This window comes from Vigna umbellata, chromosome 10 (assembly GCF_029865625.1).
Source record: "Vigna umbellata cultivar VRB3 chromosome 10, Vumbellata_1.0, whole genome shotgun sequence".
NCBI lineage: Eukaryota > Viridiplantae > Streptophyta > Magnoliopsida > Fabales > Fabaceae > Vigna > Vigna umbellata.
The window spans coordinates 8,449,667-8,473,566 of record NC_142174.1 but is presented as its reverse complement, the minus strand read 5'-3'; the positions used below and the strand labels follow the sequence as shown (position 1 = coordinate 8,473,566).

Below are 23,900 nucleotides of genomic sequence, written 5' to 3'. Positions count from 1 at the left end.
AATTAGTCTATAACAATTAAACCTTTTGATAGATTAGAGATGGATGATGACATACTCAAGGTACGACTTGACTTCACTGCAATTGATCAAGACATGGACATGAGCGGAGTTGAATTCAGCATCAGTTAACCAATGAGTGAATTCTTTCCCTGCGTGACGGCCTGATTGTCGGAAAACTGATAATGCACCTTCACGTGGTTCAACTTGCCATTGCATTTCATTTCTGACATGAGTGGGAGACAACATGAAGTTCTTGAAATAATGTGAACAAAAATAAGTTGTCTCTCTGTGCAAGTAAGCTGCACAAATTGAGCCTTCCACTCTAGCTTTATTTTTAATTGAGCGTTTGGATTCTCCCATAAACCTTTCAAAGGGATACATCCACCTGTACTGCACGGGTCCCCCAAGCCAAGCTTCATATGCAAGATGAATTGGAATGTGCTCCATTGAATCAAAGAATGCAGGAGGGAATATTCTTTCCAATTTGGAGAGAATAATCAGGATATTTTCATCCATCTTTTTAAGGGAATCTTCCTTTAGTGTCGTGCAACACAAATCTTTAAAGAAGTTACTAATTTCTATCAGTGGATGTAACACGTGCATTGGCAAACAACTGAACGCAAGAGGAATGAAAGTCTCCATGAATACATTGCAATCATGACTCTTCAACCCTTGAATAGTACCGTTCTGAACATTGGCACATCTGGACAAGTTAGAAGCATATCCATCGGGCATTCTAAGCTCCTTGATCCATCCACACACTATTCTTGTCTCGTCTTTTGACATGGTGTAATTTGCTTTTGGTTTAAATAATCGGTCGTTACCTTGTGCCTTCAACTCTAAGTCTTTTCGTCCACAATACAAAGGTAAATCTTTTCTTGCTTTCTCATTATCTTTTGTCTTACCTTTAACATTCATAACTGTGTTGAAGACATTGTCAAAGAAATTTTTTTCTGTGTGCATCACATCGATGTTGTGTCTTAGTAAGTTGTCCTTCCAATAGGGAAGTTCCCAGAATATGCTTCTTTTAGTCCAATTATGCCATTCCCCAAACCCTTCTAGCCTATTCTGACCAGATTCAGTCACTTTTGGATAGTTTTTCACTCTTCTCTACACGTGTGATCCAGTCAACTTTGGCGGGGGCATATCCGTTTCAACTTGTCCTTTGCGAAATGCCTTTTTGTTTCTTCTAAAGGGGTGATCAATGGGCAAGAACCATCGATGGCAGTCAAACCAACTACTTTTCCGGCCATGACTCAATTGGAATGACTTTGTATGTTCCATGCAATATGGACAAGCTAATCGACCATGTGTGCTCCAACCAGATAACATGTCGTACGCTGGGAAGTCATTAATAGTCCACATCAAGGCTGCCCTCATAAGGAAATTTTGCCTCCTTGAAACGTCATACGTCCAAACACCATTCCATAACTTCTTCAAATCATCAATCAAAGGCTCCAAGTAAACATCAATCAATGATTTGGGATTAGATGGACCTGGTATTATACACGATAAAAACATGTAAGGCTTTGTCATGCACATCTCAGGTGGTAGATTGTATGGGGTAACTATCACGGGCCAACATGAATACGGTGATGCAGACGCCTGAATGTACGGGGTAAACCCATCAGAGCATATACCAAGTCTGACGTTATGCGGTTCACTAGCAAAGGATGGATATTTACAATTGAAGTGCTTCCAAGCTTCACCATCAGAAGGATGACGCAAAAGTCCCGAAGTTTTGTTACCATCATGCCATGTCATGTGTTCTGCTGTTTGCATTGAAGTAAACAATCTTTGTAATCTTGGAATTATAGGTAAGTAGAACATGGACTTTAATGGAATTGGTTTTTTTTTGCCTCCATCCAGCATGCATTGTCTGATATAGATGTGAGTCACAAAACTTGCATTCCACCAACAATGCTTCATTTTTGCCACTGTCATTGTCATAGAATAACATACATCCATTAACACAACAATCAATCTTCTTGACATCCAATCCCAACTTTGAAACACATTTTTTGGCTTGGTAATAATTCTTCGGCATGAAATTGTTTGGTGGTGTCAAAGCTAACATCAGTTTTGTATAGAAGTCCACTGCTTGAATGGGAACGTTCCAATTAGATTTCCCAGCCATGAGTCTAATGCACACTGACAATTTTGACTCAGATGAACCTTCAAATACAGGTAGATTTGCCTCTGTCAGTAAATTGTAAAACCTCTGCGTCGTTTCATTTGGAGGCTCTTCATCATGGCTATCGTGTGCTTCTTCAGCATGGTGACGAAGAGCATTGTCGACCATCTCTTGCATGTAGGCAAATTGATCTATCTCACATGTATGTACAACAGTATTCGAACCTGATGCAAGCCGTTTTTCAGCTGCAGTGGAGGTCGAAGGAATTTCTTCACCATGAAATGTCCAGACCGTGTAATTAGGCATGAACCCTTTTTGGTAAAGGTGAACTTTGACGACTTCATCTTTCAAAATCCTTGTACATTCGCACTTGATGCATGGACATCGGATCCCTCCATCAAGGGCATAATATTGATATCGTCGGGCCGTCTCCACGAACTCTTCAACTCCGATGACAAATGATTCCTTCAAACCTCTCCTTCCACTATAACAACGGTCGTACATCCATCCACGATGGTTGGGAAAATGGGTCATGTTCTGTGACAAGCCAAACAAATCAAAACTTAGCCAAAATAGCAACACTCCATGTGACATAAGTAATAAACCTATTACTACTCAAGTCGAACATGGAAGGCAATTTGAACACTATTGTCATAGGCCTTCAATAAGGGCATGCAAAGAGAAGTCCTCAGTATTGAAATGCCTTAGATATTCTAAGGGGATGTCTATTAAAGTTGGAGGAGACAACTTATTACTACTAAAGTTCTCTTGTCTAGAGTACTTCCAAATATTTTGTAGGTTCTAAGTGTTTACAGTATTTTTACCCTTCTAATTGCATTGAGAATGTGTGTAGTACCATAGGATTTTAAATGACTACTTAACTTAATCAAGTTATAGCCTAATAAATGAAAGACAATATACATGAACATACAATATAGACATCAACATAATTTATGCAATCAAATATCTATAATAAAAGCATGGATATATAATACATATTAACATAATTTAGGCAATCAAATAGCTATAAAAGTATCTACTGACAATCATATTAGTTAAAATACTAAAACTTTTTAGGTTCTAAATACTCAAACTTTGAGTTTGAGGTAATTCTTTGCTTTTGACAAGTTTCCTAGCTTCATTCCACTAGTTTAGACATGGTAGAATGTTCACATTACTTAAAATAAGTGTACATTAGGTCTGGTTGCAAATTCTTACCTATTAAGCACACTTTTATAGCTTCCAACTACTCAAAATTTGAGTTCTACCTAATTCTTTGCTTTTGAATAGTTTCCTAGGTTTATTTCAGTACTTTAGACATGTTACGATGTTCACATTACTTAAATTTAGTCTACATTAGTTCTATTTGCAATTCTTCACCCTTTGAACACATTTTTTAGGTGCTAAAGACTAAAACTTTTAGTTTTAGGTTATTCTTTGTTTTTCACTACTTTCCTACCTTGATTTCACTAAGTTAGACTTGTTAGGATGTTTACATACCTTAGAATGAGTCTGCATTAGGTGAAATCACAATTTCTCACCTTATAAGTACACTTTTTAGTCACTACAAACTCAAACTTCTACTGCTAATTTTGGTTTAAAAATGCTGCATAATTGGCTATAGCAGGTCTGACTTCAAGCATCTGCTTGTTTCTGTGCATTGTGAATGTTTGAACAAGTTTACCTTACCACTTCAAACCTGTGTGCACTGTTCATTTGGTCAAATTTGAGCCTACATGCAAAATCACTTCCTAAACCATTAATTTTCCTTAAATTTGGAAGTGAATTAATGATTTTCGAGTGTACTGTGATTCGTTGTTGTTTCAATGTTTAAACACCTTTAAATTGAAGATATAAAGTTGCTTGAATCATCACTTAAGCTTTACAAACACTGCCAATCATTTTTGGGTTTCAAAGCACACTTTTAAAATCATTTTTGTGGTGCAGTTTTCATTTTTACTGCTGTTTGATTTTGTATACTTTGTATCATCTCATTATGCCCTCATTTCTATCTTTCTTTTATGTTTTAAAACTTGTGTAGATAGTTGTTTTACTGTTTTGGTAACTACTTTATTACAGTATGCATTATGACCACTTTTAGTGTATTGTACTAATTAGTTGTAGGTTCTAGGGTGTCATATTTTGAGTTCTAAGTTGTTTTTGTAGTGTGACTTTCTAATTAGCATTGTTTTACCATCCTAAACTTGTTAGGACAGTTTGTTTCAAGTTTCTTAGGCTACTTTAGTGCAGTCATCAAAATTTGACCATTCTAGTGCATTTCTAGTAGCCCTTATGAGGTTTTAGTACTGATTTTTGGGAACTACCACTATCAATTGTTGCTGCAATCTGTTTCTGTGCTGATTGACTGTTTGTGCAAGTATATTTGGCCATTTGAAACCTGTTGTTACTGTTCATATGGTAATTTTCCAGCCTTTATATCAAATTATAGCTTCAGTCATCAAATTTTGTTAAATTTTGAACTAAACCAGTCAAAACTGATATGGACTTTCTTGTGGCTGTTTAAGTGCTTAAACATATTCCATTTGATGATACAAACTTGTTTGAAGTGGCATTTCAACATTTGAATCACTGCTGTTCATTTTCACCACTGCAGTTTCCAATTTCTTTCCTACATTTCTCATTTTGGTTGCAATTTTGGTGCTTTTATTCTACACAAATAACAACTTGCACTGCCAATTGCTGCCTCCCCTTGTTTCTGTGCATTGTCAACATTAGCAACAGTTTATTTGACCCTTTAAAACTTCTGCATACTGTTCATTTGGTCATTTTCCAGCCAATGACCCAAATCACCATTTAAACCATCAAATTTTCTTAAAATTGGAAGTCTACCATTCATTTTCGGATGCACAATGTTTCTTTGCAGTTTCAGAATTTAAACATGTTCACAATGATGATATACACTTTTTTCATGTCTCACTTAAGCCTTTGCACCACTGCCAATCAATTTTGACACTTAAACCACCAATTTTCAGTCATATTTCTGGTGCAGAATGTTTTATTTGTGTTATTTGGCATTAGCCATATTCTAATTTTCATTTTTGGATTGGCAAAGGTTGGGTTTAAGTTTCCAATTACATTTATATGCTTATCCAAGTGTATAGCAATCATGAAAACCAATTTAAACCCTGCAATCCAGATTTGAAAGGTCAAAAACCAGAAACACAAAATCTGCTATTCTTTCGGGCATTTTGTCAAACAGTTTTGAATTTTATCAATTAGTTTCGAAGCACACAATTTCATCACTGTTTTGAGTCTTTTCTTGCTTGTTTAATCTGTTCTAGTGCCTCTACTAGGTTCCTTTTGTGTCCCTTCTGTTATTCCAAGCTTAAATTCACTTGCATTCAACTTGTTTGCCTTCAAATTTGTGCCAATCATCATAACTGCAAAAATTAAATCCTGGTGCAGCAGCTAATTTGTTTGTTGACTGGTTAGGTGTTTGCTTTGGTGATGTGACGTTTTGGTGCAATGTTTCTACCTCAAATTACTTGCTCCAAGGGGGTAGCATCTTAGGAAGTGGATGAGGTGTTAAAAGGGCTTCAAGCTTGGACTCCAAGAGCACTTTAACATTGCTGGTCCAGCAACCATTTCAGCAGCAAAAACACATCGCATTTGGTCTTCAACCAATCTGAACTAGCAGCCACACTTGGCTTTATTTCATTGTACCAACATTGCATTGTAAATTTGACTTGGTATCACGGAACCTTTGTAATTTCTTTCCATTTTGTGTTCATTTTCAACTTAAAGTGGCTTGGAATAAATGCTTTTCAAGCAATTCAAGTGCACCATCAAACATTGTAATAACTTAGTTTCCACTTCTTAGTGTGAAAGTGCACCATCAAACATTGTAATAACTTATAGGGTGGACTTCTACTTCCAAATAGGCTCATTAACATTCACTTCTATCATTGATCTGGTGCAATCTCGACATCTATATTGCAATAATGGGCAATTCCTCTACTCACTCTTTCCTTATTTCATATGTGGGAGTATTATGCAAGGCAATTTCAGGGGGAAACAGTGAATAACTTTGACAGAAAGTTATTTTAGAAAGGTTGAACGGTAAGGTTACTTAACAAGTAACCTCTCCTCCTATTTGCACATTGTCTAGTGTTATTTAGTTTTGTGAGTTATTTTAAGTTTAGGTTTAGGGGAAAATGCTGATTCCCATCAAGGCTTTAGTGTTTTAGATAGATCGATCAGTACCAAACTAAAACAACATCAACATAAGTTTCTATGCTCAAATTGCACAATTTATTTCCCATCAAGGCTATCATCAGAATACACAATTCATACATGCTCAAATTGCAAACTTTACAATCTAAAATCAATTATATAATGAATATACATTAGATAGAATACAACTTAACAAACATTTAGATCAAACGGTATTTTGGTAGTGAAGATAACCTACTAACTCAATATACATTTCCTATTGAAGCATAAACAAAGTTGAATGATGTAGTAAATGTGTGTACCATTTACACAAAAAGTTGAGGTGTGGAATTGTGGTAAGTTAGTAAGCTAATTACACATTATGGAGGGTATATGGCAGGGAGATGAAAAAAAAACGTAAGAGAACCTTTTTCAGGTTTCCTCTTTTATTTCCACTATTGCACTACTGTTTTATCCCTTTCAGTACCTTAAGCAAAGAGTCAATTTAACAAAGTACAATCTTCTATTAACCAATACAAGAAAGAGAGTTTCAAGAGCAAGAAAGAGTGTGTGTTTTTAAGAGATGTAGACAGAGAAAATAGAGATGGGAACAGGGAGGGTTTAACTGAAGAGGATAAAGAACCAAATGAACAGGCAAGTCACATTTGCCAAGAGAAGAAATGGCTTGCTCAACAAGGCCTATATGAGCTCTCAGTCCTTTGTGATGCTGAGGTTGCCCTCATCATTTTTTCCAACCGTGGCAAGCTCTATGAGTTCCGCAGCACCTCAAGGTATATGTACATTCATAAATAAACTCTTTATGCTTATGGTTGTATTATGTTTGATTGTTTGAATGAGAACACAATAACTAATCTACATTCCTATTTAGATTTAGAAACCAGAAACAAGATCAGCCAAATCAAATGAAAGAAGATAAATGGAACAGAATGTCATGTTTCTCATTATACAATTACAATTTCATCAATTCAATAATCACAACAATACAAAATCACACACCAAACCACATTTCCAACACACGTATATCATATCTCTGTAGGGTTTCAGGTGGGGAACGAAGGAATATTACCTCGCGAGTGAAGTGTCCCGAACAGGAGTCCTCAAACTGGAAGTGAAGTTCAGGCCAATACAGGTTTGCAGAGGCACGATTGAACTGGCAGTTCACGAGCTGACGTTGCGGTTGAAGCACAATGGAGGGAGGCGAACTCCAGCACCTCGCGCCTACGGCCCTTGGACCAAATAATTGTGACCATTCTTAGATTGGGGAAATCAGAGAAGGGAGAGCAAATGTGTTTGAATGCGAAATGAAAATGTCTGAGGGAATACCTGATTTTGGCCTTAATGATAATGTGAGCGGCTGATAATGACCAATTTTACTTCAATTTCCAACATCAAATTGATGGAAATTGTCAACTCTTCCTTTACTTTTAGTCTTGTTTAACTCAATTTCTTGTTATTTGTAATGGTTACATTATAAGTTGCAATTAGCCCATTTGATGGCTAATCCCCATTCAAAGAAGCTGGGAGAAGCTACTCACCAAAGAACATTGCCAAAACCCAAGAAAAGAGAGAAGAGTAGCTGAAAAGATGAAGAACCAAGTCTGCTGCAGAGAGTCACGCCGGGCGCCTTGTTAAACTGATTTTTGTCGCCTAAAACCAGAACAAACTAAGTTTCCCCACTAATGAAGTATAGGGACAACCTAGGTATCAATCCAAAGACTCGGCTAAAATTAAGCTTAAAGTGTAGAATTAATTCTTGTGTTTTATTTACTAACTACTAACTCACAGGTGGGGAAACAGAATTAAAACAAAGAAAATTTAAAAGAAAACAGTAAAGAAACGAAAATTGTTTTTAAAACGAAAAGAAGAAAAATAAAATGCAAGAAAATAAAACCTAAACTAAACTCTAGAATCTATGTATAACAGAACAGAACCTAAACTAAAATGAGAACTGAATGCAATTAAAACTAACCTATGAATGTTAACAGTTAACAGCACAAGGAAAATCAAACTAAAACTAAAACAGCGCAATAAAAACAAAACTAAAACTGAACCTAATCTATATATCATCAAATAGAAAATAAGAACAGATATCAGAATTGAAACAAAACAAGAACAATATAACAACACTGAAATTGAATTTAATCTGACAATTATGAAGCTTAACATCTCTCAAGAAGACCTCTTGATAATTCATGCTCACTATGGAGTCATATTACATCCAAAACAGATGTAGAAATGTGGATGTTTTCCTTCACAAATCTCAAATAAAAATTCAATTCAGATCTAAAATCACATACAAAAATAATAGAAAAACAAGAATAAAAACACAGAACTGAATGAGTTTTTATTTACTGGACTCATCTTTGGCTCGAGAAGACATCTCGAAAGTGAATGCTCAAAATAGAGTCATTTGATTCCAAAAGGAAATACAGAATGCAAAGAATCACAGTCCAATTCGTTTATTCATTGAAACAACACAAGAAACACAAGCACGAAACATAACAGAATATCAAAATACTGGACATGTGAAACATCAAGAACAAACTGTATTATTAACGAGAAAAGAAATTTACAAAAATTGTACCGAATACAAGCTCAATCAGAAGCACCGCGGTTGTCACCACCATGATGTGTGCTCTAAAAGCAAAGAGAACGGGATCCTACTCTATATAAAATGGAAAAGAACCCTAATCTACAGAGCTTAGAACTATGAACAGAAAACTGTATCTCAAAGTGTGCAAAGTATTGTATTTACAAGGTGAAAGCCCTTTTTATTGGGTCAGAAAAACAAAAGAAAACGAAAGAGGGAAAAGGAAAGGGGAAAAAAAATGGGAGATGGAGAACCTTGCTGTGACGCTTCGAGCTCTCCACGTGGCAGCTCCGGTCAGCCCCATTTGCTTGCTGGTCAGCTTCTCCAGTCAGCTTCTTCCTCACCGATCAGCTTCTTCAGCACGTGTGCAACTTCGATGGAATAGCACGAACCTCAGGTAAGTGATGTGCTCCTCTCTTCAGCTTTCGTTCTGCCCTTTCTCCAAATGAAGTACTCCAGCAAAGAACCCCTAAGACAACAGTGCACCAAAACGCACCGCATCACTAATTGGATTTCAGCCCACCAGAGTTTGCAATAGCAGCATTCCAGCAGTAGCTTCCAGCAATTTGAACGCCCAATCCAACCCAAATGCTTTGCATCTGTAACCCAATTCTTAGGGCCTTTCTGCAATAAGAAGAAAATGAATTAATGCCCAATAAAAGAAATATTTCAGCAAGTCAAAAATTAAAAGAAAAAGTAAAGAAAAAGATTTTCATTATAAGATTTTCTCTAAAAAAAATATTAATATCCTAATTATTTACAAATGCTAAAAATTACCCCTAAAAACATGATTTTAACTAAATTTCATAAAACTAAAGAATTAAGAGAAAAACATAAAACTAATCTAATTCTAAGAAATTAAAAACAAAAATGCACTAACAAAATCTTCTAAACACAGAAAATAATGCAAATTTGGAGAGTTATCACACCCCCACACTTAGACAACTGCCCTCCTGGGCAGGGACAAACAAGAAAGACAAGGAAAAGAAAGACTCAATCTACAAATGAAAAGACTAAACACATAACTAGGAACACTGGATTCTATCACAATTAAACTCAACTCTGCTATTTACACAGCTACTAGCTATTTTTCTCTAATCAGAACTGCACAAACAGAATCATCAACTCTAAATGTATGTTTCAGTAACTCTAGCAAGTAAATAACAATTAGATTCAACCAAAACAAACAGAAAGATACAATTCAGAGAAGTAGCAGCCCAATTTCAACCTCACAGGATAAAGTGTTTCTCTCAAAGCACTCAAGTGTTTAGGTCAGCCTGTGTTTCCCTCCAGATAACATGATAGACCACAATTCACAACTTTGGAAAAATTCTAATTGACACTGCTTGAATCAAGATAACTCTAGATCACTAGGACTTTCATGCTTGTAATGTAATGGAGAATGGAAAGGCTAAATGTATGGAAAATAGAAGCTGGAATGGATTAGAGAATGTGCAAGAAAGAAGGGAGAATCTGAAACTCACTGCAGGTATTGCATTCTTTTCTTGGCCAGAATCCCTTTTTTTTTTTCAGGTCTTTTTCTCAATCAATTTTCTCTTTTTCTCTTTTCCAGACCTTTTTCTTCTCTTTTTCAGATTAGATTTTTTTTTTTTTTTTAGAGCTCTTTTTCTCCTCAATTTCACTTCTGGCCTCACTCTTTTCTGCTTTCTGAGTTCTAAATTATCCTTACTTCTCACAAGACTCTAAGGTTTTATGTGTATGATTTGGGGAAAGGGTTTGTAATGGATGGAAAGCAAAGAAAAGGATAAGGCTCAAATGAGGGTGCAATGGAAAGAAATGGGAAGAAGAAAGAAGGCCTAGATCATTTCTTAAGTTCTACCAAGATCAAGCACATCAAAGAGAATTAATACAAAATCAGAACTATGACTATACATGCATGCATTCACACTAGAAAGAAAAAATTGGCCCAAAACTCTCCAGGGTTAAAAAGTTGTCAAAATTGAACTTGCTACTCTCTATCATGCAAAACCTGCTTATTTAAAGTGAACTAACTGCAAAAACGACTGCTAGAGCTACATCTACTTAAATCTAGAGCTAAAGACACTATTGGCAATCTATCTTAAAGAAATAAAGCTAAGAAGTTAAGTAAATCAGCAAAGAATTGAATGAAATGTGAAACAGAATCAAGAAAGAACCTAAAAGTACCTAAACAATATTACCTAAGCTATAAACAATCTAAACAAAGCAACACAGAACGGAATGTAACCAAAAAGAATCTAAACTAAAGCTCTACAAAGTAAAACAGCAAAAGAAGAAAGAAAGGACTCTAACATAACCTAAACCAACTCCCATCTAAAACGCTTCTAGAACAGAAAGACAGTAAAAGGAGAAAAACAATCAAAGAGTTAACTCTGAACCTAGCTAAACTAAAACAGACTCGAATTTAAAAGAAAAAAAAACTAAGAAAATCATAACAGTAACAATGAATGGAAGAGATCCTAGAAAATTACTGAAAACCAGAACAAGACTCAGAAATTAAAATCTCAAAACAGAACCTATAAGGTAAAATAAAACTGAAACAAATGCTAAAACAGAAATTAAAGAGTATCTAATTCATGAAATAGAAAGCAAGAATATAAGCAGAGAAAGGAAATTCTAATATGAATTCTAATTACAGAAACTATAAGCAAAAATAAAGTCTAATCCTACAGCCTAAAACATATTCTAAAAGCATAAAAAACTAAGTATTGACAACTAAATTCAGAAAATTTTACAAACAGTAGCAGAAAGAAAATAGTAACTAATGACGAACTAAAACAGAGCAAGAAACTAGCATAAGGAAGACAACAATAATAGAAATAAGCAAAGAAAAAGGACCTAAAAGAAGTTCTAAAACAGATAAAAAAACAGTAAAAGAACCTAAGCTAAAACAACATAAACCAGAAAATGAATGAACTGTAAAAACCTAAAGAACTATTATCAACAAAACTAACAACTAAACTAAAACAGATCAGTAACAAGAGTAAGTATTTACAGACTAAAACAAGAATGGGAAACTACTCTAGGTATTTAAAACTAAACCAGACCTAAACAGCTCAGAAAAAAAATTTACCCCTATTTTACTCAAAAACAGATGCTAACAAAGCTATATACATCAAAACAAAAAATTTAAACCAACCTATACCTTCCCACCCCCACACTTAAGAGGCACATTGCCCTCAATGTGTGAATGAGTAAGGTTTTCTAATCAGCACAGAGCAAACACAAACACATGCACAGATCTAGAATTTAATAAGAAATATGTACCAAGAAAACTGAACACAACATGTACAAGAACAAAGCTGGGAAAAGAAAATTAAAACTACAAGCTACAATAAGAAGAAAATTTATTCAAATTGGCCAAAGATCAAAATTAATTTTTTTTAGTTTTATGAAAAACAACATATGTTCTACTCTACTATTTACTATGCTACTTAAAGCTATGTAAATTACTATAAAAGACCTATAACTAGTATTTAAAAGAAGGGAAAAGAAAGAGCTTATTGGATTTTCTCCATTGTCAGCCAAGATGTGCATTAGCTCCTTCCCAGCTCTCTGCTTTAGCAATAACAGCTTTCCATTCAAGGCTTTCAGTTGGTTCTGCACTTTCCAAGCACCTTGCTGCATCAACCAGCCCTCCTCATGCTTTTGCTGTTCAATCTGTGTGGTCCAGGTTCTTTGAGCATCATTGAGATTCTTTCCTACCTCCACCAGGGTAACCTTTGTGCTTTCAGTGTATGCAACCTCCTCAATATCAGTACCTGCACTAAGTATATCATCAGCAACATCCAGATCAAAGTTAATATGAACAATTGAATCATCCCATTGAGCAGAACTGTCACAGGAAAAATCAGAATCATTTAACAGATAATCCAGAATATAAGCATCAGAATCAAAGCACCCATCAGTAGATGCATTTGTATAACTCACAGCAAATATTATTTCTACCAATTCAGAATTATAAGGAGCATCAGGCACAACAGGTAACTCAAGCAAGGGATTAAAAATAGTGTGCATTTCAGCTATAGCGGTAGCAATATCAAATTCAGAGTTAACCTGGACTAATTCATCAAAGACAACCTCACTAGTATGAGAGGATTCAGTGGCCACAACATCACATTCTGCACAGCTACCATCAATTGAAATAGTGTCAAAATCAGTGTATAACTCTGTAACAGCAATAGACACATCAATATGCTCAATTTCAAATGCTGCTTTAATAACCTTAGAGTCAATAAGTTCAGCAGTGTTAACAACAGGCTCTATAAGATCTAAGCACATATAATCAAATGCATCAAATGGCATAGGAAATTTAGATGTGGCAGTGGGAGTTTCAAGGTTAGAATAAACCTGTATTGACTCATAAAAATTGTCTTCAGCAACAACAATGGAATCAATTGAGTCAGCACATTGCACAAAATTATCATCAAAACTTTGATCAGGCTCAGTGCACACATCATAAACAGCATCAGGTATATCAATGTATCCTGCGTGAAAAACTGAATCTAAAATGTGAGTGTGTGCAGGCATCAAAACAGCAGTATCAATGGTAGGTTTTATGGGTTCAACTTTAACTAGATCAAAAGCATTAAAATGAATTTGAACCTCATCAATATTAATTTGAATATTAAGTTCAGAGAAAACCTGCTTTCTTGATTCACCAGCTACCTTTTCAGATTCATTTCCATCCAGCTTGAACATAATGTACTCTTCCTTTACACCTGAAAAACAGTTGGAAGCAGAACATATGGCAGAACTAATTTCTTCACAAATTTCACAACCACCCCCAAGGCATGTACATCTAGTGGGTTTTTCATTGCCTAATTCCAAAGAAGTTAAGAACTCAGCAAACTCAAGTTCAAGTTCTAATCCTAAATCAGTCCAAGCATTTTCAAAATCAGCCACATCAACTTTCACATCATCAAAAACTGCATATCTATCATCATGAGCATCTGATTCATCATCAAGAAGTGCATTTAAATCTGTGCAATCATCAAGTACACTAGATGCAGGTATATGAACTTTATCAATGGAATAGGCTGAATTTATGATATTAGAATGATCAAAGCAAGGAGTAAAATCAAAAACTTCTACAGGCACATCATGCATATGATCAAACACATTGAAATCAATTTCAGGCTCACACACATCAGCATCAAAATCCATTTCATAGTACTGAAGCACCAAAACATGGTCAGCAGCTTCCCTCATTTTTTTCAAATACTCTTTGGACTTTCTGAAATCAATTTGTACTTCAAGCTCAGCAGGTTCAACTTTCAAATCAGAGTTCAAATCAACAATACAATCAATTTCTGAATGAGGTTCAGTAGTCTCATCACCAACATAAAGTTCACATACAGATTCAGAATCAACAGATGCATTCATACAATCACCACTCATCAGAGAATTGGAATTATCACTAACAGAATTTAAAACAGAATGTGAATCAGTGAGAGAAGGATTAGCATATACAGTTACAGAGGTGGTTGGACACTTAATCACTTGAAACTCTTGGGTAGCAGCTACCATCACTGATGCTTCATTGGTTGCTGCCTCTTTCTCCTCTTCAGCTCTCCCAGTCAACTTGTTGACTACAGCTACTAACTCTGCCACTTGATTGGTTAGTCCTTGAAGTTCATATGCTGGAATCCCCTGCTGCCACTGATCACAGAATTGTGGCTGCCATGGCTGTTCTGAATGAATTTCCTCCTGCTTTGGTTCAACACACTGGTCCCAATATAAATGAGGCATCTCTTGTTGCACATGCCAGGGTGACTGCTCTCCATAAGGTTGAAAATAGGATGGTGGTTGTTGCTGGAAAGCTTGATTGGCTGGCTGCATAGAATTCTCAGGAATAGGCTCATAAAACAGGTCAAATCTTGGTGGTTGAGCATTACAAGGTAAAGAGCAATTATCATATGCAGAGTAGTAATTCATGCTTACCAAAGCTCACTGGAAAAAACACCAATCAGACCTCTAAGACCTCTAGTACAGAATTCAACACAAGAAATCTATGAAAGAAAAGAGAAACTATACAAACTATATAGATGCAAGGACTACTCTACACTCCTAAGCCTAAGCTATATGAACACAAACAGAAATGCAAGTAAGAAAATAAACCTAGACAAGACTAACCTAACACTCTAAGACTTAACTCGCCGAGTCCCCGGCAACGGCGCCATTTGTTAAACTGATTTTTGTCGCCTAAAACCAGAACAAACTAAGTTTCCCCACTAATGAAGTATAGGGACAACCTAGGTATCAATCCAAAGACTCGGCTAAAATTAAGCTTAAAGTGTAGAATTAATTCTTGTGTTTTATTTACTAACTACTAACTCACAGGTGGGGAAACAGAATTAAAACAAAGAAAATTTAAAAGAAAACAGTAAAGAAACAAAAATTGTTTTTAAAACGAAAAGAAGAAAAATAAAATGCAAGAAAATAAAACCTAAACTAAACTCTAGAATCTATGTATAACAGAACAGAACCTAAACTAAAATGAGAACTGAATGCAATTAAAACTAACCTATGAATGTTAACAGTTAACAGCACAAGGAAAATCAAACTCAAACTAAAACAGCGCAATAAAAACAAAACTAAAACTGAACCTAATCTATATATCATCAAATAGAAAATAAGAACAGATATCAGAATTGAAACAAAACAAGAACAATATAACAACACTGAAATTGAATTTAATCTGACAATTATGAAGCTTAACATCTCTCAAGAAGACCTCTTGATAATTCATGCTCACTATGGAGTCATATTACATCCAAAACGATGTAGAAATGTGGATGTTTTCCTTCACAAATCTCAAATAAAAATTCAATTCAGATCTAAAATCACATACAAAAATAATAGAAAAACAAGAATAAAAACACAGAACTGAATGAGTTTTTATTTACTGGACTCATCTTTGGCTCGAGAAGACATCTCGAAAGTGAATGCTCAAAATAGAGTCATTTGATTCCAAAAGGAAATACAGAATGCAAAGAATCACAGTCCAATTCGTTTATTCATTGAAACAACACAAGAAACACAAGCACGAAACATAACAGAATATCAAAATACTGGACATGTGAAACATCAAGAACAAACTGTATTATTAACGAGAAAAGAAATTTACAAAAATTGTACCGAATACAAGCTCAATCAGAAGCACCGCGGTTGTCACCACCGTGATGTGTGCTCTAAAAGCAAAGAGAACGGGATCCTACTCTATATAAAATGGAAAAGAACCCTAATCTACAGAGCTTAGAACTATGAACAGAAAACTGTATCTCAAAGTGTGCAAAGTATTGTATTTACAAGGTGAAAGCCCTTTTATTGGGTCAGAAAAACAAAAGAAAACGAAAGAGGGAAAAGGAAAGGGGAAAAAAAATGGGAGATGGAGAACCTTGCTGTGACGCTTCGAGCTCTCCACGTGGCAGCTCCGGTCAGCCCCATTTGCTTGCTGGTCAGCTTCTCCAGTCAGCTTCTTCCTCACCGATCAGCTTCTTCAGCACGTGTGCAACTTCGATGGAATAGCACGAACCTCAGGTAAGTGATGTGCTCCTCTCTTCAGCTTTCGTTCTGCCCTTTCTCCAAATGAAGTACTCCAGCAAAGAACCCCTAAGACAACAGTGCACCAAAACGCACCGCATCACTAATTGGATTTCAGCCCACCAGAGTTTGCAATAGCAGCATTCCAGCAGTAGCTTCCAGCAATTTGAACGCCCAATCCAACCCAAATGCTTTGCATCTGTAACCCAATTCTTAGGGCCTTTCTGCAATAAGAAGAAAATGAATTAATGCCCAATAAAAGAAATTTTCAGCAAGTCAAAAATTAAAAGAAAAAGTAAAGAAAAAGATTTTCATTATAAGATTTTCTCTAAAAAAATATTAATATCCTAATTATTTACAAATGCTAAAAATTACCCCTAAAAACATGATTTTAACTAAAATTTCATAAAACTAAAGAATTAAGAGAAAAACATAAAACTAATCTAATTCTAAGAAATTAAAAACAAAAATGCACTAACAAAATCTTCTAAACACAGAAAATAATGCAAATTTGGAGAGTTATCACACCTACTGACCTAGGCGGCGCCAGGCGTGACAATGCTGACCGAGGGCGCGCCTGGCGCCTGTCTGTCGGGCCGCCGGGCGCGACTTTTGCTGATGTGGCAGAAACGGCTTATTTTCTGGAACGCGAAGGGGTGGCATCTTTGGCATCCCAGACACGATTTCTCTCAATTGGAGCGTCCAGAGGCGATCTAGGAGCTGTGGGAACAGCCCTTCTTCATCCTTGGGTCTTCATCCTTCTTCCATTTCCACTTTTGTTGTAAGATCAAGCTCTCCATTCATGGAGAGCTAGTTTCATTCTTGTTGGGGGATTGATGTAACCACAGATCTCTTATGTAAATTACAGTTGTTTTGAATGATTATATGCCTCTTTGATTGATTGTTAGTGTTTAATTCCTTTGCTTAAAGCTTGTATGATTGATTAAACCATATCATGATTTTAGGGTTTGCTTGATATTGGGAAATATTGGGTGAATCTAGAATTGGATTAAACACCTAAAGGAAATTGTATCCAGGGATAGAACTAGGACCTTTGGTTGTCTTGAATCTCAATTCTTAAAGCGGATGAACTTGTTAGGTTTTCCAAGGGATTGGAGTTTAAGAAGTAAGTCTAGGCTCTTTCTACCAAGGGATTGGGTTTGAGTAATTTAGTAGATTGACATTGGCATATTAATAAAGAGGAAGTGTTTTTCTATGCATAAGAGTGAAGTAGGTGAAATCATACCCCCAACAATACCATTCCATATCATTTCTAATCTTTCAATTGCTAAGTGTTTGCATTATCAAAGATCACTTTATCTTTTATGTTTAATCTTTAATTTAATTGCATGAAAACCTCAAAAACATGGAATCATTCTTTAGTCTAAATTAGTTAGATATTATACGATTGTCTAGGACACGAGTCTCTTGGGAAACGATATCCGGTCTTACCGGTTTTATTACTTGAACGATTGGTACACTTGCCAAAGTCTCAACAGCGGCGAACTCCGGCAGCTAACGCAGGCGAACACCGGTAGCCAACGACCAAGACCCTTTGACAAGATGACTCCAAGGACGTTCTTGGAATGGTCGGTCGAATGACGAAGATGGCTTGCTTGAGTGAACGACGAGGCTAGACCGCAATGATGGTGGAGGGAACAGTGTGCACAAGCAATACAGGGAGTTCGGAGAAGGACTTAGGGGAAGAACGAGTTGGGAGATTCTGAATATTGGGGGAAGAACAGCTTTCGCGAAATGAGGGGGAGGGAAAAATTTTCTTATACACCAACCACTTACCAAAGGCCAAGTTCCTTCGGTAATGACCCATGTCGATTACCGAAGGCCAAAATCCTCCAATTATGTACTACTTTACAGACCCTCGGAAAATCTTTCGGTAAAAAACATTTACCGAAAGCCTAAGGGCCGTCGATATTAGCCCGCCGGTAATCAACGAATTTCCTGTAGTGGTCAACTATGAAGAAAGTGAAGAACTAAATGGTTAAAGAAAGGAAATCTCAATGTAGGATGATGCACATAGAAAAATTGGGATGCAAGAATGAAGGACCTAAAAATTTTAGTTTATGGGAAAAGTTTGTTAGAATAAACTTAAATTTAGGAGTTATTGGAAATATATTTAAGTTTGTTTCCTGATGCTGATGCTGCCTGATAGATATCTTTTAGCCGTTACCAAATAATTATACGTAGCTATTTCTTTGTATTTTGTTATTTTATTACTGTTATTGGCTATTTAATAACCTAATTAATACACACAAGCTATTCAGATAATTTGTGTCATTTATTTGCTAACATTATAGTTTATTTCTTATTTTGTACGTGCAGAAGCAAAGGGAATCATGGATTGATCTCAAAAGTAGACCACAACTACATGAGATATGGCGTGGCTCGCTGCCTATACCCAACTTCTGTTTCAGTGAGTTGGACACATTGACTGTGGACGACTGTCAGTTTTTATCAGATGCAGTGCTACCCTTCCATTTATTTCCTTTGTTACCTAAATTGAAAACATTGAAAGTTGAAAACTGTGATTCTGTCAAAACAATATTTGATGTCAAATCTACAACAAAAGACACATCAATTACTTTTCCTTTGAAGAAATTGGTTTTATCGAAGTTGCCAAATCTGGAGAATGTTTGGAATGAAGATCCTCATAGGATTTTATGCATGCAACGTCTAAAAGAAGTAGAAGTTAAGGTATGTAAAAGCCTTAAAAGCGTGTTTCCAGTATCTGTAGCCAAATATCTTGAACTTGTAGATCTAGTAATGGAAGAGTGTGAGAGATTGGTGGGAATTGTTGAAGAGGATAATACAGATCCAAATCTACAGCTTACGCTTCCTTGTCCTTACCTGAGATCATTGAAATTACGGGGATTGCAAAAGTTCACCTACTTTTATTACTGCTCACACAAGTCTGACATTTATACGCATATGAAATCACGTACCAAACATCAACTTCCTTATGAAAAGGTAATATTTCTCTTTGTTGCATATTGGATTAGTGTCTGCAAATTGAACATTGCAAAGTATATATAATGTGGCAGGAGAGTTTACTTTTAGAAGATAAAATTATAACGATTTGGTTAAAAATGAAAGATCTATATTCAAATTGAAAAATAATAGTCCGTCAATGGGAACTGTTTCCTTTAGGTTTCTCATGTTGTTTTCCGTTTGTTTGCTTGTTGCTTGGCTTTTCTCCAATATATAAGCAGAAATGAGTTTTTAAAAAAGTGAGAATTTGGATTCAGAATTTGAGATGATTAATATGAATAGGAGGGACGAATTAAACACAAATCACTCCCAGAATGATTTGAAAAATCTCCTATACTTGTTTGTTTGTTCTATAAAAATAGGGGGAACATCCTGTCAAAATATAAATTTTGTCAAAATTCACTAATGCAGAGCATACTATATATGTTGTGTATGTTTTATATAAATAGGTAAAAGAATAGATTTCTTGACTCATCAATAACATCTCACATCAATTCAATAGATTCTCACTCACGCCATTCTAATTTATCATGTATCATGTGTTCATCACAATCTTTGTATACTATGGTAAGAAGGCTGGTATTAGTGGAATTTAATTTAGTATTTAAAGAACTATACATTATCTTAGCAATATTCATCAAACATATTTTTTTCTTATTATTTTAATGTTTTAAAAAAATTGAGAAGAGAAATAACTTTTCCTTTAAAGTTTTCTTATAATTATTTTTTCTATTCCGATAAAAAATATATCACTTTTTTTCTTTAAAGTTAAAAAGAAAGGTATTAATTATAACTTTTTTTCTTTAATAAAATTATATTATTGTTTATTATATCGCTTTCTTCTTCTTTTAACTTTTTAATTTTATTTTAATAGCTTTTTCTTATATGATACTCTACCCAGCATAAACAGTCCCTTACAATTTTAAACTTTTGTTAGCTCATTTTCTTCTGCGTAAGAACCACTAAAACCATGTTAACTGTCTAATTTATAACATTTCCATCTCAAAATATTAAACTCAAAAAAATTTGTCATTAAGTGTTTCGATATGAAAATTTAAAAAGTTGTCTTTAACCATCTTAACTAACTTTTGCTTATTTTTTTTTCTTGGTTGTTACAGTGCTTGTCAGTTGGAGAAAATGGAATGAAGATGATTTTGCGAGGAGAATTCGAGAGAAAGCTCTTAGACAACTTAAAAGCTCTTACTCTATGCTTTGGTTCAGATGTATTTCGATGTAAAATTCTAGAACAGGTTCCCAATATAGAAAAACTTGTGGTGTGTGATGGTTCCTTCAAGAAGATGTTCTGTCGTGAAAGTCCTGATAATGTGTTACAGCAGCTGAAAGTATTACGGTTGGAGTTTCTTCTTGAGCTGGTTTCCATTGGACTAGAGAACTCTTGGACTGATTCTTTTGTCAGAAACTTAGAAATCTTCGAAGTCATTAATTGTAAGAGTTTAAAAAACTTGGTATCATCCACAGTGTCTTTCTCCAATCTGAGGTGTTTGAAAGTAGAAAATTGCCATAGCTTATCATATTTGTTGACATTCTCAACAGTGAAGCGTTTAGGTCAACTCAAAAGAATGGAGATGAAAAATTGTGATTCAATTGAAGAGATAGTATGTAAGAAAGATGGGGAGGAATCAGATGAGGATGAGATAATATTTCCGCAGCTCATATCTTTGAATCTTGATAATTTATGGAAGCTCAAAAGGTTCTACAGAGGGAGTTTAGGTTTCCCATCCTTGGAGGAACTGTCATTAACATATTGCGACAATATGATAACTTTATGTGTAGGAAGCATAGAAGCAGACAAGTTGTCTCAAGTTAAAATTGATGAGTTCTCAGATGCTATTCAATTGGAAACCGAGCTCAACTCTATTATGAGAAAGGAATATCTAAAAAAGGTGCGGGTTTAATATTTGAGATAAATAGATATAATATAAAAGTCACTTCTAATATCATGCAAAAAAGTTCTACAACTCAGTTATTAAATTATTTTTCCTCATATTAGTAATTGATTCACAAAAAATTAGAAGAAAATGGAAAATAGTTCAAATGGAATGTCGAACATAACTTAATGGGTCAGAAAATTAAATTCAAACTAGGCATCCTTATATTTAAATTTAGGATGAAAGTTGAATTTTTGAAATTAATATTTATTTATTTAAATTCCTACACTTCACAAAAATAAAAAAGCTTACATGAAATTAACAAAATAATAATTTTAAAAATTTTAGGATTCAATTAAAGCAATCCCAAAGTTAACTAAAATATAGATAGAGATTTTTCTATATTTAACTTGTATACTTAAATTGCCAAAACAAGTTATATTTTTTAATGAAAGTTGACTTTCCCTTTTACGAGAATTAAATGGAATTTTAATGTAACTCAAATTTTAGCAATTCTCAAAGTCCAGAAATGGATAGAAAAAATGTAATACTGAAAGCATAACTATTAAAATTGATGTGTGCATTTCTGAGTACTTAGTTATAAGTAAAGTTGGTGATATGTAGGAAAACATGTAAAAAATCAGATTTCTTGTTTATTCTCATAAAAGATAAATTTCATGATTTTATTTATTCCTTTACATGTGCTGATTTCGAAAGAATACACGATGGGAATTCCAAAATAGTCTTGAATTCAGAGACAGGGAAGACCTACAAGAGATATGGCGTGTCTCACTGCAGATCCCACACTTCTGCTTCAGTTACTTGGAAACCTTAATTGTGAATGGGTGCCAATTTTTATCATATGTACTTCCCTTCACTTTGCTTCCTTTATTACCTCGTTTGGAAACATTGGAAGTTGGAAACTGTGATTCTGTCGAAACCATATTCGATGTCAAATGTGTACACGACAGAGCCACTTTTCCTCTGAAGACATTAGTTTTATTGAAACTGCCAAATCTGGAAACCCTTTGGAATGAAGATACAGATGAGATTGTTACACAGACTAATCCACCTCATCCAGAAGGAACGAATCCTAAACTTACGTTCCCCAGTCTGTCGTCATTGACAATATGCGATTTGCCCAACTTCAAGCATAATACTATATATTGCATTCATGATGCTGCAACACCAACATTTGAGGTTCGGCCATTTTTTTCCTTGTCGATTACATACATTCTTCTACATGCATTCAAATTATAATTTGTGAAAAAGTGCCTAAATCTTGATAACAATCTCCTAACAACCACCAAACACTTTTCATTATTTTCTTCACATAGTAACCATTTTTCATCTCGCTTATAGATTTTTTCATCTAAAAATTAATTTTAAATAAAAATTGTAAGGACATATCAAGAAGAGGTTCTTCGAGAAGACATAAGCACTAATAAAACCTGAACTTTACCATATAAGGGATATAAGGGATTTACATGACTCTATCCAAAACATTATATAATACTTTATTTTCTAATTTTTTTTTATCCAACGTGCGATATGGATTAACATTTAGATTTCCAATAGTATCATCAGTTTTAGCATGAAACTTCACAATTTCAATTTTAATATAGAGTTAAATCTATGACTGTACTAACCTGCTTTTTCTGCTTTGTAGTTAATTATGCCCAACTTAGAGCATCTGACAGTAGGTAAAGATGAACTAAAGAAGATTGTGGATGGAGAATTTCATAGAAACCTTTTAGACAAGTTAAAAGTTCTCGGTCTGTGCTTTGATATTGAGTGTGATGAATTTCCGGGGTATAGATTTCTACAACAGTTGGCAAATGTAAAGAAGCTTGTGGTGTGTGACAGTTCCTTTAAAGTGATTTTCTGCGATCAAAGACCCAATAATAGTGAATTTCTGTCACAACTGAAAGAATTACGGTTGGAGTCCCTACAAGAGCTAGTTTGGATTGGGTTAGAGAACTCGTGGACTGAGGCCTTTGTCAGAAAACTAGAAATTTTTGAAGTCATTAGCTGTTCCAGTTTGGAAAACTTATTAACATGCAGAGTGTCTTTCTCAAATCTGACACGTTTAAAAGTAGAAAATTGTGATGGCTTATCATATCTGTTGACATCCTCAACAGCCAAAAGTTTAGGTCGACTTCAAAGAATGGAGATAGAAGAGTGTAAATCAATTGAAGAGATAGTATCTAAAGAAAGGAAAGAATCAGATGAGGATGAGATAATGTTTCCGCAGCTCAGTTTTTTGAATCTTAAATATTTGTCGAATCTCCGGTGGTTCTACAGAGGGAATTTAAGTTTCCCATCCTTACAAGAATTATCAGTGATATGTTGTGATGAGATGGTAACTTTATGTCCAAATACGCTAAAAGCAGAGAAGTTGTCTGAAGTAATATTTGAAGAAGTAATATTTGAAGAAGTTATTCTTCCACTGGAAACTGATCTGATTTCTACTATGCGAAAGGAATTTGGAAGAAAGGTATGTGTCTAACTTTTGTTATTGAATATTGTCATATTCTTGTTG

General features: G+C 34.9%; 1 protein-coding gene across 1 annotated transcript in view; it reads left to right on the top strand.

The window, feature by feature from the left end:
- Positions 1 to 23,900, top strand: part of LOC148191814 (uncharacterized) — a 39,292-nt gene that overhangs the window by 12,287 nt on the left and 3,105 nt on the right. The window contains exons 3-6 of the mRNA XM_088100551.1: positions 18,804 to 19,448; positions 20,588 to 21,373; positions 22,076 to 22,558; positions 23,028 to 23,855. Of these exons, the coding sequence (XP_087956677.1) occupies positions 18,804 to 19,448; positions 20,588 to 21,373; positions 22,076 to 22,558; positions 23,028 to 23,855 (2,742 nt within the window). The remainder of the gene's footprint in view (positions 1 to 18,803; positions 19,449 to 20,587; positions 21,374 to 22,075; positions 22,559 to 23,027; positions 23,856 to 23,900) is intronic.